The 14991-nt window shown below is 40.9% G+C and overlaps 1 protein-coding gene across 4 annotated transcripts in view; it reads right to left on the bottom strand.

The window, feature by feature from the left end:
• The window catches only part of LOC105687631 (angiopoietin-2), a 57536-nt gene that overhangs the window by 35680 nt on the left and 6865 nt on the right, over window positions 1-14991 (bottom strand). For 3 of the 4 annotated variants that reach the window (XM_048654337.1, XM_048654338.1, XM_048654336.1), the window contains exon 2: window positions 13825-14717. The exons of the other annotated variant lie outside the window; for it this stretch is intronic. In XM_048654337.1, coding sequence (XP_048510294.1) covers window positions 13825-14006 — 182 coding nt within the window. In that variant the 5' untranslated portion in view covers window positions 14007-14717. The remainder of the gene's footprint in view (window positions 1-13824; window positions 14718-14991) is intronic. 4 annotated transcript variants of the gene reach the window in all.

Raw genomic sequence — 14991 nt, 5'->3', positions numbered from 1 at the left:
GAAGTAAATGCCTCGTAAATTTCACCGTGACGTCGATTTCGGTGGTCCGTAGCGTTTCCTCGCCGATACCGCGTGCAGGTGAATTCCTCGAGCGATATCTGGTAGCAAAAAGTCACGAAGGATCGGAAGACTCGTACGGATGCCACGATATGCTCGCGCGGGGTACCGCGGGGCCCCGATTTACTTACTCGCCGATGCCGTTGCCGCAGTTTTGTGCCAATGGTTATAGGCACCGTACGCGCGCGTGAACTGAATTCGAAATTAGCCCCTGCCCACCAAAAGAACCGGAGAACTTACCGATATTTTCCAACCGGCTCTCACTTTTGGTCACGAACCGAGCGACGCGCCGCCGCGTACACCTTACGCTAATCGTACCCGCGCCCACATGTGGTAAAAAAAAAGAAAAAAAAGAAAAAAAAGAAAACCACCAAAATTTATCGTAAACGGCCCGTCTGGACCACGAGTTTTTTCCCCCCCCCCTCGAATTTTCAAACTCGCTTCGGGGTATCTGTGCGTTCTAAGACGGCGGAAAACTGGCGTAAGACAAACTCGTAAGTTGGACGCAAAGTGTAATTAGAATAATGGTAGTAATAAGAGTAAATCGTCACTTCCTGCGGAGATAGCTGTCGATAAATATAAGCCGGTTGTAATTCGCGTGTCGCGACGAGCAGCGCGATGAGGTATTGAAAATGTGTGTAGAAACGGGAATATACATATATATATATATATATATAGGGGAGACCGGGGCAAGTTGGAGGCTGGGGCAAGATGACGAATTGATTGTTTTTAGAATATTTTGACAGATAGCGCCGGGTAAGTTATCAAAAAGTGTTAAACACTCTTCTACGCAATAATATTTGCGATATAGCTAGCGTGGCAAGGTCATCCGGCTTTTTTACGGAGGCATTGTGGTTTCAGACGTGTGCGAAGTAATATCTGGAGCTCAAGAAAATAGTTGTACGCAACTACAGATAAGCAAGATCGGACTTGTGAATTAATACTTTATTTCTACACGCATATAGATCCTAGAGATCATAGAATCTCCGAATTTTCACCAATGTACTTTTTGTGGGGTTCTTTTTTTGCAAATAGTGGCAAATGGGGCAAGATGGTGGGGGCAAGTTGACGGATCGTCCTTATCGAGATCTTTGCATGTTGTTTAGTTAATTGATATTTAGGCTACATACGATTGTGCAGCTCATTGAATAAATTGATAAATAAATAAATGAATAAATTTATTCACGATTCAATGTTGGCATGTTCTAATGTCGAAGGAGCAGCTCAGTTCGTTTGCGACCAGTGTTAATTGTATATCTAAGCTAAACTACATAAACTATGCGTATTTGTATTTTCATATCTTTTATGGATTTGAATAAACTGAAGTATATTTTGACGAAAAAAGTATTTTTTTAGGCCCATTAAACCAAAATCTAATATTCGTCAACTTGCCCCGATAGGTTCGTCATCTTGCCCCGTGGTCGGGGCAAGATGACGAATTTGCAGAATTTCGGAAAAATGGAAATTACATAGTTTGTGAATGATCGAATTCAATGTCAATTTTTTTTTTAATAGCTAACATCTCATACTTTTGAAAAATACCAAAAGATTTTGAAATTCGCTTACAATCGATTAAAAAACCGCACTTGAAGCTTAACGTCTCCAACTTGCCCCGGTCTCCCCTATTTCTATCCCGCGCACGACTTCGTAAGAATTCTTCAATTTTCTTTTCACGTGGACACGCTAAATAAATATGAAAGTGAAGCGGGCGGTTTATCTCCAGTTCAATGACTACGATCCGGTGGCTCTACCGCTGCCCTCCTCAGACGTCTTTACTACCGTCGCCATCGCGCTAAGGCGAAAGTAAATCTTTCGTAAATTGTTAATTCATTAATTTACGACGTTTCGGTAGGAAGATTTTCGCGCGATTAACGAACGGAGGTAAATACGATCGATCTACGTTACTTCCAGCCGCGATTCTTCCTACCTCAACGTAGGCGAAAGAGGACAAGGATACGATAATATAATAATACCTGTAGAACAGACTTCATTCTCAAAACACCTTCGAAGTGGAACGCGTGTCCGTTTTTGAATAATGCGGAGCATAAAGCGCGCGCCTCGCCATACAATCCTGTTCAACGTTTGATGAATTCTAATTACATTTGCGATAATTTATGCTCTTTTGTGTTATACAATTTTTAAATTCAAAAAAAAAAAACAACAAAAAAAAAAAAAAACATAACGTACATCCATTCACTCCATGCAAGTTCATGTGTAGTATACGGTTAAAAATATCGGCGAAGCGTAACGCTAACGATACATAATACAACAATCGAGGAGCAAATAGATTTCTAAAATTATCGAACGTTCTTCGCTCACATTCGTATGGAGACTAACGAATAAATCGCGCATACCTAACCGTAGCGTAAACGCTGTACCTACGTTACGTGAATGAATATTAGCATTAAATTAAAATCACGGTGTTCGGTATATCGGCGGTATACGCGCGACGAACAGAAGAAAGGAGGAAAATTATACTACGAAGTGAAATCATTAGAAAATACTTTCCACTGTTCTACGACGATCCGTAATTTCCTATAGATTTTCATGCACGAACAATGATGCGAAATCGATAGAAAATTCCCAAGAGGTTCGGAGGCTCGATTTTCTACGATTCGCTAGCGGAAAAAGGAGTCGGTGTATACACCAGCGTAATTTATGAGATTGATATAAATTTTCTGAATCGTGTATTCAGCGGGTGCACACGAGGCGAGCCATAAAGCGCAACTGGCAATTTGTCGGTTCCGTTTTTGTACGGGCGGATCGAATTAACTGGTTCTCTTTTCACCATAAGTCCGATACCGCGCGGACCCGCCGAAAGCTGAGTCACGTTGTAACAAGCTGTTACAGCGGTTACTTATGAAACAGTCACCAGTCAGCGAGTAAAGGAGGCGAGGATATATATAAGCGACGCGGTGCATCGGCGATCTTGGCCAAGTCCAAAGCAACATTGTGTTTCGAGGACATCTCGAGATTCGTACACGGAGATAAGAAATAACGAGATATGGTAGGCGTCTTGTTCCACCTTTTTCGACGATTTATATCTCGCGGAACGTACACTCAGCGCGAATACGTTTACCCGGAGAGTCGAGAGTATGCGATATCAAAAATTTCCTCGATCCGCTGCATATATTTCAGGAACGAAAAACCACCCGACACACGTCCGTTTATTTTTTTATTTTTTTTTTGCCGAAAACTAGTTCATTTTTTGCTTTTTCTTTTTCTTTCATTTCTTTCGCGGCATTCCAAGAGCGCGCGCGGTCGGCGAAGAGTTTCGCGTGGTTTTCTTTCGTACCGCGCTCCTTCAATTTGCCGTTGTGTATATGTATATATTAACGCCGCGCCCGAGTTTAAGTCTGTGGAGTCTGTGAGTTTAAGTCTGTGGAGTCTGAGTCCCTACCCTCCGCTTTCACTATAGTCAGCGGTAGTTCAAGCCCTGTTTTGCGTCCGTGGCGGCCACCCGAAAGGAGGCAGAGAGGCAGTTCGGCTGCGGCGTAACAACGATCATTCCGAAAACCGGCTCGAAGAAACGCCGCAACTCCGTACTTTACGATATACCCTAATTACCCGAGTTAATATGGCAAGAGTGGGGTGAAAATAATCCCCGGGGGCAAAAACCAAGTTTTCATTTTCAGACGAGAGATGCTACCCGAAAAAAAAAATAATCCACCTCGCTTCGGGGCACCAACGGTATCCCCTTTACTAACTGGATGTGATGTGTGTCAGGGTAATCCTGTATACCGAGGGATTGTTGAGATAATAAACGGATAATCGTACTTATCTAATTCCCTGACCAAATTACTTTCGAGATACCCCCTCGACTCTGGCTAGTACCAGTAGTCGGTTAGCCGTCAACTGCAAAGTTGTTATTAAAAATACTTGCGAAATACGAACGTTCACCCCGTAATCTACACCTCACATGAGACGAGCCACCAACGATGTGAAAAAAAATTTCAATTTGCCGCAGCAAATAAAACAAAAAAAAAAAACCAAATGAACTTGAACGCGATCGCGAGGACGGGTGATTTTTATAGACACACCGATCTTTCTATCTTTTTCTTTTTATTGTAGAAAAGAAAGATCAAGCGACGAAAAAAAATTCAAGTGTAATAGAGTTTTTTTTGCGACAGATCAATATGTACGGTTGTGGGTGAAATATCATCTGCTTTTTTTTTTTTTCATGCCAGTTATGGAAGTCCGAGATCGGTGGAATAAAAAATGAATAAAACAAACGAACAAAATCATAAAATAATAACGATCCGCAGGATTCAACGAGGTAAATTAATTAATTCAAAATAAAATTGGACAATTTATAAAATTAGCATATTTAATAGGTGATACGAGGAGAACATATTTTTGACTAATAAGATTTTTGTTTTCAATTTATTTTTTTCCATCCATTTTGTACGAACACGCGAGCTCAAGACGAGTAAGACAATTTTACGTTAATCTCTTATCGAATGCCCAGAGTTATAAAATTTCGATACAATGGCGATAAAATCATCAGAGGTTACGAATCATGGAAGCGTCCGATTAACGGAGATAAAATTAAGGGACCTCAACTGACCACTCGGTTCTCACGCCGTAAATTGCATACAACATTTTCGTCTGTCGCTGCACTTCTTGATACAAAAGTTAGATTAGAAGCCCGTGATGAACTTTCGAGTGAAAATTATGTAATAACGGAATAACAAATCGACGGTTTAAGAATACCACGAGAAAGTCTCGGTACATAAGGTGTGAATTAGCCGCTCTTACAATTAGATAGGTATATACCTCAGTATCCGTATGCTGAATCCTATGTAATAAGTCTACCGTATAATCCCCGTAAAATGTCGTAATAATTAAACCATAACCGATTATAACCAGTTGAGTAATACACACGAGTTATTAATTTATCCGAAACATCGTGGGTACGCATCTTCGTCAAGACCGGTGATCGTTTGACCCCCAAATGAGCAGTCAGTTGTAATTTCCCCGTACACACGGATCTAATCACGGATAGTTGCAGGATGCAATTAGTTCTTCCTGTTTTACAGATAACTTTACGACGTCAATTTCAGGCCCATTCGCGGCCAAAAGAATTTGTTTATCAGGAGTTGATGGGCGGAGAACAGGATCCCTCGCCATTGTCGATGGAGGTAGAGAGAATTCAAATTTTCAGTTTTGACGAACTCTGGACCTTTTTTTGTTCCTCGTTGTTCAAAGGGACCTTATTCTCCGCGCAGGGTATATGTTGAATTTGTGGAATTAATCGTTGGTAATAAAAATTAATTCGAATCCGTAATCGCGACAGGATAGCTGCAGGATAAGGTGTACCTACGTGCAAGCTTCGGGCTGCACGGAGTTGCAGTGACCAGATCGACTTGAAATATTTCACAAGAGTTGAAAGATTTGAAAGGAACGTTATGGGTGTACGGATTGAACTGGATTCTTAAAAGCCATTCACCGTAGCCGATTGATAAGCATTAGGCCGTACGAAAAATGCGATAACATTTAAAAGCGTGTCAAAAAATCTTTTCGACAAAACGATCTTTCCGCTCTCATAAATTGCGATGTAATAATACCGTATAGGACACGAACCGTCGCTAATGCCACTTAAGTTATTGCGCAATGAATCTAATGTTATAATATCAGCCGAATATTGAAAGCATTTTAGCGGAGACGGAGCTTGATTCGGAGATTCGATCTCGGATTGAGAAAGATTTTTGACAGCCGTTCAAGCCACCCGTATCGATTTTCCCCGTCCGAAATAATTTCGCGCGGGTGGATTACCCGATCGTGCGATTGTATTTACGAGGCGTTCTATCAGCCCCGTTAGCTGCAGCTGCTCTCGGCGGCGGCAAGAATTCTCTTGCCTTCCGATTTCTCTATTTCCAAACTACGACTATAATGGACTCGCGTAGCTCCGCCACGCAGTGGCCCAACGTACAGTAATCTCGAAAGTTAGCACCGACTAAATATCGCTTTGGCCCCTTGAGGCTTCTCGCGTTCACATGTATGTATACGCGTATAACGTATACGCGTACGGAGTTCCATATTGTCGTCGGAGGCTCGTAAGGAGAGAGAAAAAAAAAATAAATAAATAAAAAGAAAAAGAAAAAGGAAAAAGAAAATTAAAAAAAAAAGAAAATAAGGTGAAAAAAAGAATGCGGTGCCCGATACTCGGAGTCGATGAATATGTTCTTTGGACCCTGCGCGCATTCGATGAGAAAAAGATAGAATGAGCACGGAGAGTGAAAGGGTAGAAAAGAGTCGTCGTGTTGAAGAGCGAAAGAGTGATCGGTCAGATGGACCGGACCCGCGATCGTTGAAGAGCAAATATAAGAGCTCACGTGTCTGTATATCTGCTATGGCACATATATATATATAGGAAGCTCGGTGGAGAGGACAGGTTGATAATTGCGTAAGAACCGCTTTTACAACTTCTTGTACTCGTATACCAAAGAATGAGCCCGTTAATGTCATACTTCTGTCCTCCTCGAACCCCGAGAAAACAGAACGACCGTCAACCCGATCGCTCCCCCCCCCCCCCCCCTCAATTTTTATCGCTATTTCGTTTCACTGCCAATTCGGAAATATTCACCTTACCTATCCTATATGCAAATACCACATCTTCCTACGAGACGTCCTATGCGCTGATCTCCGAGCACGTATAGATGCAATTATCGAGTGCGCCAAATTAATTTTTCATTTCAATTTACGATCATCACCTTTTTTACTTCAACTTCGTTTGATGGCATTGCAGGTCGTTCGACGTAGTCCAACTGAATGAAAGGCGCGTGAGAACACGCGAAATAAAGTTTCCATTGTCAGTGTCAGGGTGAACGTAAGCATATACGATAATCAGCGGCAATCCTATCTAATTATTTTCTATTGTTAAAAATTAACTAATCTTTACGACTCGATTAAATATTTTCACGTGCACAGTAATCACCGTACAATTAGTGAAGGTCCCACACGAGGATTGATTGCGATCGGACTTTTATCTTTTTCTATTTTCGACCGAAAATTTGAATCACGCGATACAGTTTGTCGTTGGCTCGAATCCTTTCACTGATTAAATAAAAAATTTAATTTCAAATTCTCGATGAATTGCGAGCCTCGCGCAAGTTCGCCGGTTGTGTTATCAACAATTCTACATTTACGATCATCTATTATAGCTACGACGGCGATCGGATCCGATAAAAATCGCACTTGTCCCCAACGTTGATTTGAATTTCAACGAATCGTCATTCTTTGTGATGCTCATAAATTTTTCAGCGCGATATCCTCCCCTTCCGTGAACAAGATTATGCTAACTATAAATTTATACGTTCGAGTTATTTTTACAACGGCAAAAATCCAACGGCTGGTTAATTAGCCAATTAATTAATTGACGCCAACGTCGTGCTGCGGATAATTTTTTTATCGAACGAGTCGCGATTTCATAATTCACTGTTGATGAACTACAACGTCGTCGAAAAGTTGAACTCCGAATTCCAATCTCTTCCCAACTGACTAAATTGACCAGAAAACCTTGAAGTGGTAGAATCGTAAATTTTTTTCGAACAAAAATAAAAAAAACGAAGCATCGGGTATCGGGACCCGCCCACGAAGTGAATAGATTTTACCTCGATTAATTAATTCTCAAAACACATCGCACGTATAGGTCGTTGGTTGGTTCGTATCGATCGAAAATTTTTTTTCATTCGAGCTGATATAAAATTCAGACGCCACGAGTTCGGGGACCGGAGCGTCGTTGGGACAGAAGCAGGGGGTGGAAACGGAGAATTCAATCAATACCACGCGACAGGTGATTTTTAACTTTTTAGACTTTCCTACCTTGAAACCTGGCGATCTCAACGATTCTCGGCTAATGACAGAGAGAAGCAAAAATACTCGAGGCGCGTGGGCGACGCTTCGAGAATCAACAGGTGTCCGGCACAGCATCGCGATCCACGAGAGATTTCTGATATCGAGCTTATTGCGCGGGAGATCAATCACGGATGTTTTTAATCAAACGATTATTAATTCAAAAGCAATTCGAAGTGAAGTGAAAAAAATAGAAGCTAGTCTCGTGGGATAAGAGCTGAGAACGAAGTTCCGAAAAAATTCACCTGACCATAGATCATCGGAGCTGAAGAATTATATCCACTGAAACAATAATTGATCTCACGGTGAATCCCCCGGTGCGACGAGCCTAATTTTCGGATGATTAATAACCGACTCATGTATAATAAATTAGAAAATATTAATTAGAAACTAGGTTAATCCCGGTAGCCACATAGTACGAGAAATTATTCCATCCAGTTCAATTATCTTATCTATCTTTCCGTGACGAGCGGAGGTGTCCCGTACAGCACCTTTGAAATTTTTATTTTAGAAACCTTCAAGAAATCCGTGGGCCGATATCTTCCGACTACATTAGTAACATCAAATCGATTAATCTTAGCTCATTACCTATCGATAAATGTTATCGGAACGTGCGTCGAGTGGGTAAATTTCTTCAATGCAGATGAGATTAATCGAGGACTGGTAGTCCATCGGGGTTGGCCTGGGTTCCTATTGTTTTCAACATTTTTTCATGAGAGCGAAGATTTCACGGATTAATTGTCTACTTGATTCGATGATAGAGTTTCTCTAATCGCGACGTCCCGATTCCCAGATATTAAGGTGTATACGCGTAGGACATTAGGTACATCCGCGGCAGAACGAGTGATGTTAGAAAAATTATGACAATTAAACTCGCTAACAATGCTCGTACATTGTAATTATACGTTCTCTGTGAAAGAGAGAGAGAGAGAGAGAGAGAAAAAAAACAGCAAATTAAGAAAAAATTAAAAATTATTTCCATACTTATTACGCGACTCTTCGAGTGAGGTACGTTTGGACAGAAATCGTTTGGACAGAATTCGTTTCTACAGAGAAAATTTGCCCATGGTTCGTTTGGACAGAGGAAATTTCGACTTAGGTTCGTTTGGACAGAAACTCATTTCTACAGCGAAAATGGATTCTGTCCAAACGAACCCAAGTCGGTTCGTTTGGACAGAATTCGTTTTAGCTGCCCAAATCACATTCTGTCCAAACGAACCCACTTAGGTTCGTTTGGACAGAATCCATTTTCGCTGTAGAAATGAGTTTCTGTCCAAACGAACCGACTTAGGTTCGTTTGGACAGAATATGATTTGGGTAGCAAAAATGAATTCTGTCCAAACGAACCGACTTAGGTACGTTTGGACAGAATATGATTTGGGCAGCGAAAACGAATTCTGCCCAAATACACTGACATGGGTTAGATTAGTTTATTTTCTGTCGATCGAATTAGGTTCGTTTTGACAGAATCTGATCTTTCTATATAAATGCAACGAAAACGGATTCTGCCTATATACGCTGACATGGGTTAGATTAGTTTATTTTCTACCGATCGAATTAGGTTCGTTTGAACAGAATCCGTTTTCGCTGCATTTGTACAGAAAGATCATATTCTGTCCAAACGTACCTACGTCGGTTCGTTTGGACAGAATCCGTTTATACTGCAGAAATCAGTTTCTGTCCAAACGTACCTAAGTCGGTTCGTTTGGACAGAAACTCATTTCTACAGCGAAAATGGATTCTGTCCAAACGAACCTAAGTGGGTTCGTTTGGACAGAATGTGATTTGGGCAGCTAAAACGAATTCTGTCCAAACGAACCGACTTAGGTACGTTTGGACAGAATCCATTTTCGCTGTAGAAATGAGTTTCTGTCCAAACGAACCTAAGTCGAAATTTCCTCTGTCCAAACGAACCATGGGCAAATTTTCTCTGTAGAAACGAATTCTGTCCAAACGATTTCTGTCCAAACGAACCACTCCCGACTCTTCGCATGCTACAGCTGCGTCATTGACCTTCTTGCCCGTGATGAGTAGTACAGTACCTAATTATACGTAATTCCGTTGAAAAGTTCATTGCTGTAATTATGAATAAGACTCATCTGCACCCGGTTTAATTCTCCGCAAATCCATTGTAATGATTAAAATCTCCCCGGCGTATATTTTGTCACGCAATAGGAATAATTACGCCGATGGAAATGAAAAGCACGTATCGTGCGCGTACTGCAACGCTGAAAAATTACTCCTGATAAAGTGAAAGAAATAAATCGAGAGAAAAAAATAAAATAAATCGTACCAGATGATCAACGACGGGATAAAGGTCGTTCACCACCCACGCGAGAGGCATTCGATAAAAGGGTCCTTTGAATAGCTCGAATGTGAACTCCGAAGATCATTTTCGATAGGCCATTTTACTCTGCGGTTACTTCTTAGTTACAGTCTTCCTTTTGTCAAGATTATCAGGCAGTTGTCATACGAAACGAATGAAAAATCCGAAGTTACCTAAAAACGAACAAAGGACCACCGTATTTTTTGAATTCTATCCGAAAGCCGGGAGAGCGAAGAAATAAATTAAAAAATAAAAAAATCTTCTCCACGTCGCTACTTTTGCCAGATAATATCATGTCGCTTCGTGGCACATGTGTACACGAGTACGCGTATATTTCTCTACATAAAATTCTCTAAGGTCTCACAATGGCCCAATCTCGATAGAGATCTAAAGACACCGAAGGCTCAGAATTTATTACAAGCAGAAATGAAGCTTGACTTGTAACACGCGATACCGAGCTGAGACCTTAAATCTTGACTCCTAGAAACGCTGACTACGCGCGGTAACTTTCTACCCCGGCAAATGTGCTGATAAACCGTTCGATGCAACGTAGGATGATTTTTCCCGTTCGGAGAAACCGCAGGAAATCCTGATACGCTCCCACCACCTTCTTTCATTCGTTCATTCATTAAAATCGGAATTCAAAGTACCGCGAACGGGCACGCCCAACCCGATGATATTAACATCGCATCGCAGTCGTGTCGATATTTTCGATCGCCTTCGGTGGACGCGCGTAAAATAACCGAGAAATTATCGGTTTCCTTCGGCCGTGCGTAATTTGGATTAGCGGCGTCAGGTGTGTCTAACGGAATCGAAAGTTCGGCCTTAAAATAATTGGACTGAAAAAGAAGGTTAACGTAAATTGTGTACACCATTTTCAGGACTTAGGTGTACGGCGCATACTCATACCTGAAACACACGTACGATCGTAGCGCGAAAGGAGACGTTGATCTCGCTAGCTTTGACATTGGATATATTTCTACTCCAAATACCGTTACTTTTGCGCACAGGTATACAGAAGAAGATGCAGGCAACACACATCGTCGCTGGTATAAAAGTGTACGTTAACGTAGTCGTGTATAATTCGCATTCGAGTTGAGTTTCATTTCTGCATATACCCGACTCGAGTTCTCCAAGGTTAACAGGAGTAGTTTGATTTGTTTGTTTTTTTTTTTTTCTGTTTTTTTTTTTTTCTTCTTCTTCTTCAAATTCTTTTCCGCTCGTCTTATCGTCGGGTCATCGATTGAATTTAAATTGGCAGAACGATCGTTCCGCGATTCGACAATTGTTGTCGTTGTTATTATTGGACGGGAAACTAGAGCTTGCTTCCGAAGCTAATTGTCGAACTAGAGAAGCTTTTTATATCACCATCGCGAACGCCTACGCAATTTAGATTCATCCGTTGCCCAGCCCAGATAGATAATCTCTTCAATCCTTGTTCCGCAGTGGCTCCAATCCGAATCGAACATTCGGTACAAGTATAACAAGTATAACAAGGTACAAGCTTCTCGAACAGATCTGCGTGTCCATCTCGAGTTGTAAATTGTTCGAGAGGAGAATAGGTGTATGAGAAGTTTTTTTTATCGGTATCTACAGAGACGGGATTGCGGCGACAGATGATAGGTGAATATATGTCGATGGAATTATTGATGATCCAGAGTTGAAATTACTCTTGGGTGCGTGAAAGAAATGATAGAAATTGTTTCTTCGTCGCTATAATTAAATATACATTTATTCGCGTTTTATGTAAAATTGCAAAGACAATTATTTTCGTACAGTAAATTGTATAAATATGGAAATTGGATAACCGGTGTTGACGCCCGGTTAGGATCAGCCCGGTCACAGTTATGCAGTATCGCGTTTTTAAAGTTCAAGGATATTAGATCAAAGATGATAGAAAAAAATTTTTAATACTCCTCCCAAACCGACGACAGAGGAGGAGAACCACATTCGTCGCTGTTTAATTGAAAAATGGAGTAATAAAACTACGTGTTTTCATCTCTCGAAACGATAACCGATTCACTCTCGTATGCATAAAACCGAGACGATAATCGGATGGGGCAGTTATACTATTAGGTATCCAATTAAAAAAACCCGCATAAATATTTATGTTAAAAAGGAATCCCGATAGCTCGAGATCGTTCCGAAATCGAGTCTGCAACCCCGATAGGGAACCCGTTAACGTTCCACTTCTTCCTCGGTTTACTCTCGATTTTTTTTAATTTATATCCTCGTCTCTGCGGGCTGGCGACTACCGATGAATTTAAAGGGGATCGCGTGACGAATCTCCTGAGTAAAATTTCATCGATTATCGATAACGATAAGCTTCCGGCCTAATGAAAGAACGGAAATTACGAAAAAATTATCGCGTAAGGGATTGTCGAGAAGAAAGTGAAACACAATGGGTCCCCCGTTACCGGAGACGTTAGATTCGGAATATTTGTTAAGAGCTTAAGGATTATTCGTTGATGGGGAAAAAGAGAGCAAATCAAACATCCAGATACGGAGTGTGACGTGGACAACGTTTCGTCAGTTACGCCACGTGAAAGCAGCGAATACACGCGTGCACACGACGTACGTACCTACGTATCCGTAAATTAATTACGCAGCCTCTAAAAAGCATTGATTAATTGTAATTGAATCATTTAATTTATGAGTGATTCGTTAGCCGAATCGCAAGTAATATACATAAAACACGGCAGTGTAATATCGGAGGAATTTCGATATCTCTCTCTTCCGGAAGTAAAATCGATGCGATGCTATTCGTCAAACTACGTGTATCCCACGTACCTATAACTTCTCGTTCGTTGATCAACGTAATATAACGGGCAATTATTTTTGCGGTAGCGTTTTGGTCTGATTGTTCGCGCACGTCGGTACGGTTACCGCGAATAAAAGAAAAACCGGAAGGTATTCTATTCGCTAAAAATTTCCCAATTAGTAAACTGCGATGTAATTAACGATCGTCGGTACAAGAGCCGAAAATAACTGCAAAAAACTCATCGCTGATTATAGAAGGAAAAAAAAAAAAATTCCACTCTCTCGTATTTCGACGTAAGATACATTTCATCGAGCGACGATTCGAAAATTGTTAAAAAAAACAAAAAGCCAGCTCGGTGTTTCTACAATTCTATCGATATCCGACGATCACGACTTTTTTTTTTTCCTCACATAACTTCGATCTCATCGTATTATTACAACGTCGATAATTTGAACAGCTTGTTAGAAGCGTTGGTAATAAACAAAGTTTGTTTAAAATTCAAGTATGGATTTCAACGTGCGGGCGAAAGTTCCCCGGCAGCAATTTCGATGTTGTTGAAAAATAAGAGAGAAAAAAAAAAAAAAACAAAAAAAATAATCTCCGCGCGAAGCGGAATAGAAAAATAAAACAGACCGAATCATTATCCTATTTTATAGTTCATTGAATAGGGTAAACCATGGTCAGAGGGATAATTTGCGGCTTGTGAAGTCGATCGATTTCCGCGACTACGTTTGAACGTGACGGATCTTCGATACACGATTCGAACACGTTCCGGGACACCGTATTGCGCTGGGATGAGAGGGGAAAATTTTTTTTTAATTTTTACCTGTTTCTTTGAGCACCTCGCGAAGGAGCGGGTAAAATGCTTCCACTTATGTTATTACTGCTGCTCGAGCTGATCCCGTGCGCGTTTCTTATGCTCCTCTGATCAGCGGACGTCCTCGGAAGCCTCGGACTTCCAGCAATAGCGAAGCCCAAAAGACACGCTGTTAACACTGCTCTTATCATGATCACTACCGATCAAATTTTTCCAGTTTCTAACAAACGATGTGTATCGTAAAAGACGCACCAAACTGGCGCGTTTCGCTCACGGTGTGCACAATAATTAAAAAATAATTACCATGAAAATTACGATAACGATATATCTTGTCCACTCAACGTCCACTCGGTATTAATGGTAAATAATTTCTACGCGTATCCCAGTAAAGCGCAGCTATTGATAGCGAAAATTTTCGAGTCCAATTCTATGCGAAAGAATCTGGGGTTTCGAAGGGCAGCCCCTGAAAATACGACTCCCCTTTTACACGAGTAGAAAGAAACGCGAAGTGGGTAGTGCTTCTGCCATGCGAAAGTGATATTGTCCTGGATATCCTTTATTTTTTTTATTTATATATGTATATATTAATTTTATTTTTATGTCCTTCGTGGCGTCGATTCACTGGGTTCGTTTTATACGTGCAAGCTTGCTGGCACTCCGGTGAAACGCGGTACAACGGCGGGTAGCACTTTTACGGTACACGACAACTTTTAATAGTCGAGGTGAAACTGATCGGTTAACACATTTGCAGGAAAAACGTCACTCATTGAAAAGTACATGATTAAGCACAACGATAATAGCAAGGCTTCGATTTAATCCATGCGTTTGCTCCTTACTTCGTACTTTCCCCCGTGTACATGGGTAGTATATTATACATCCGGCGCACTGTAGCTATCTGTATTCTGCACAAATAAAGTTACTTTTATTTCAGTTCTTCGACCGTAACGCGGCGATTATCACCGTATATGTAAACTTCCAGATCGAGACAATGAAGAAAAGAAATACGGGAAGCGGTAAAAAGAAAAAAAAAAAAAAAAGAGAAAAAAATTGTATCAAACCATGGGATGGAAATTTAGATCGTTATCCAACGAATACTTCTGTGTATGTCAATGCGGAAACGTACGGTCGTTAAAAGTATAGTTGGAAAAATTGTGGGGCGTTTAAATTTTATCAGAA

The sequence above is a fragment of the Athalia rosae genome, chromosome 4 (assembly GCF_917208135.1).
Source record: "Athalia rosae chromosome 4, iyAthRosa1.1, whole genome shotgun sequence".
Classification (NCBI taxonomy): Eukaryota; Metazoa; Arthropoda; class Insecta; order Hymenoptera; family Athaliidae; genus Athalia; species Athalia rosae.
Note: the sequence above shows the minus strand (reverse complement) of the source record. Positions and strands in the feature narration are given on the sequence as shown.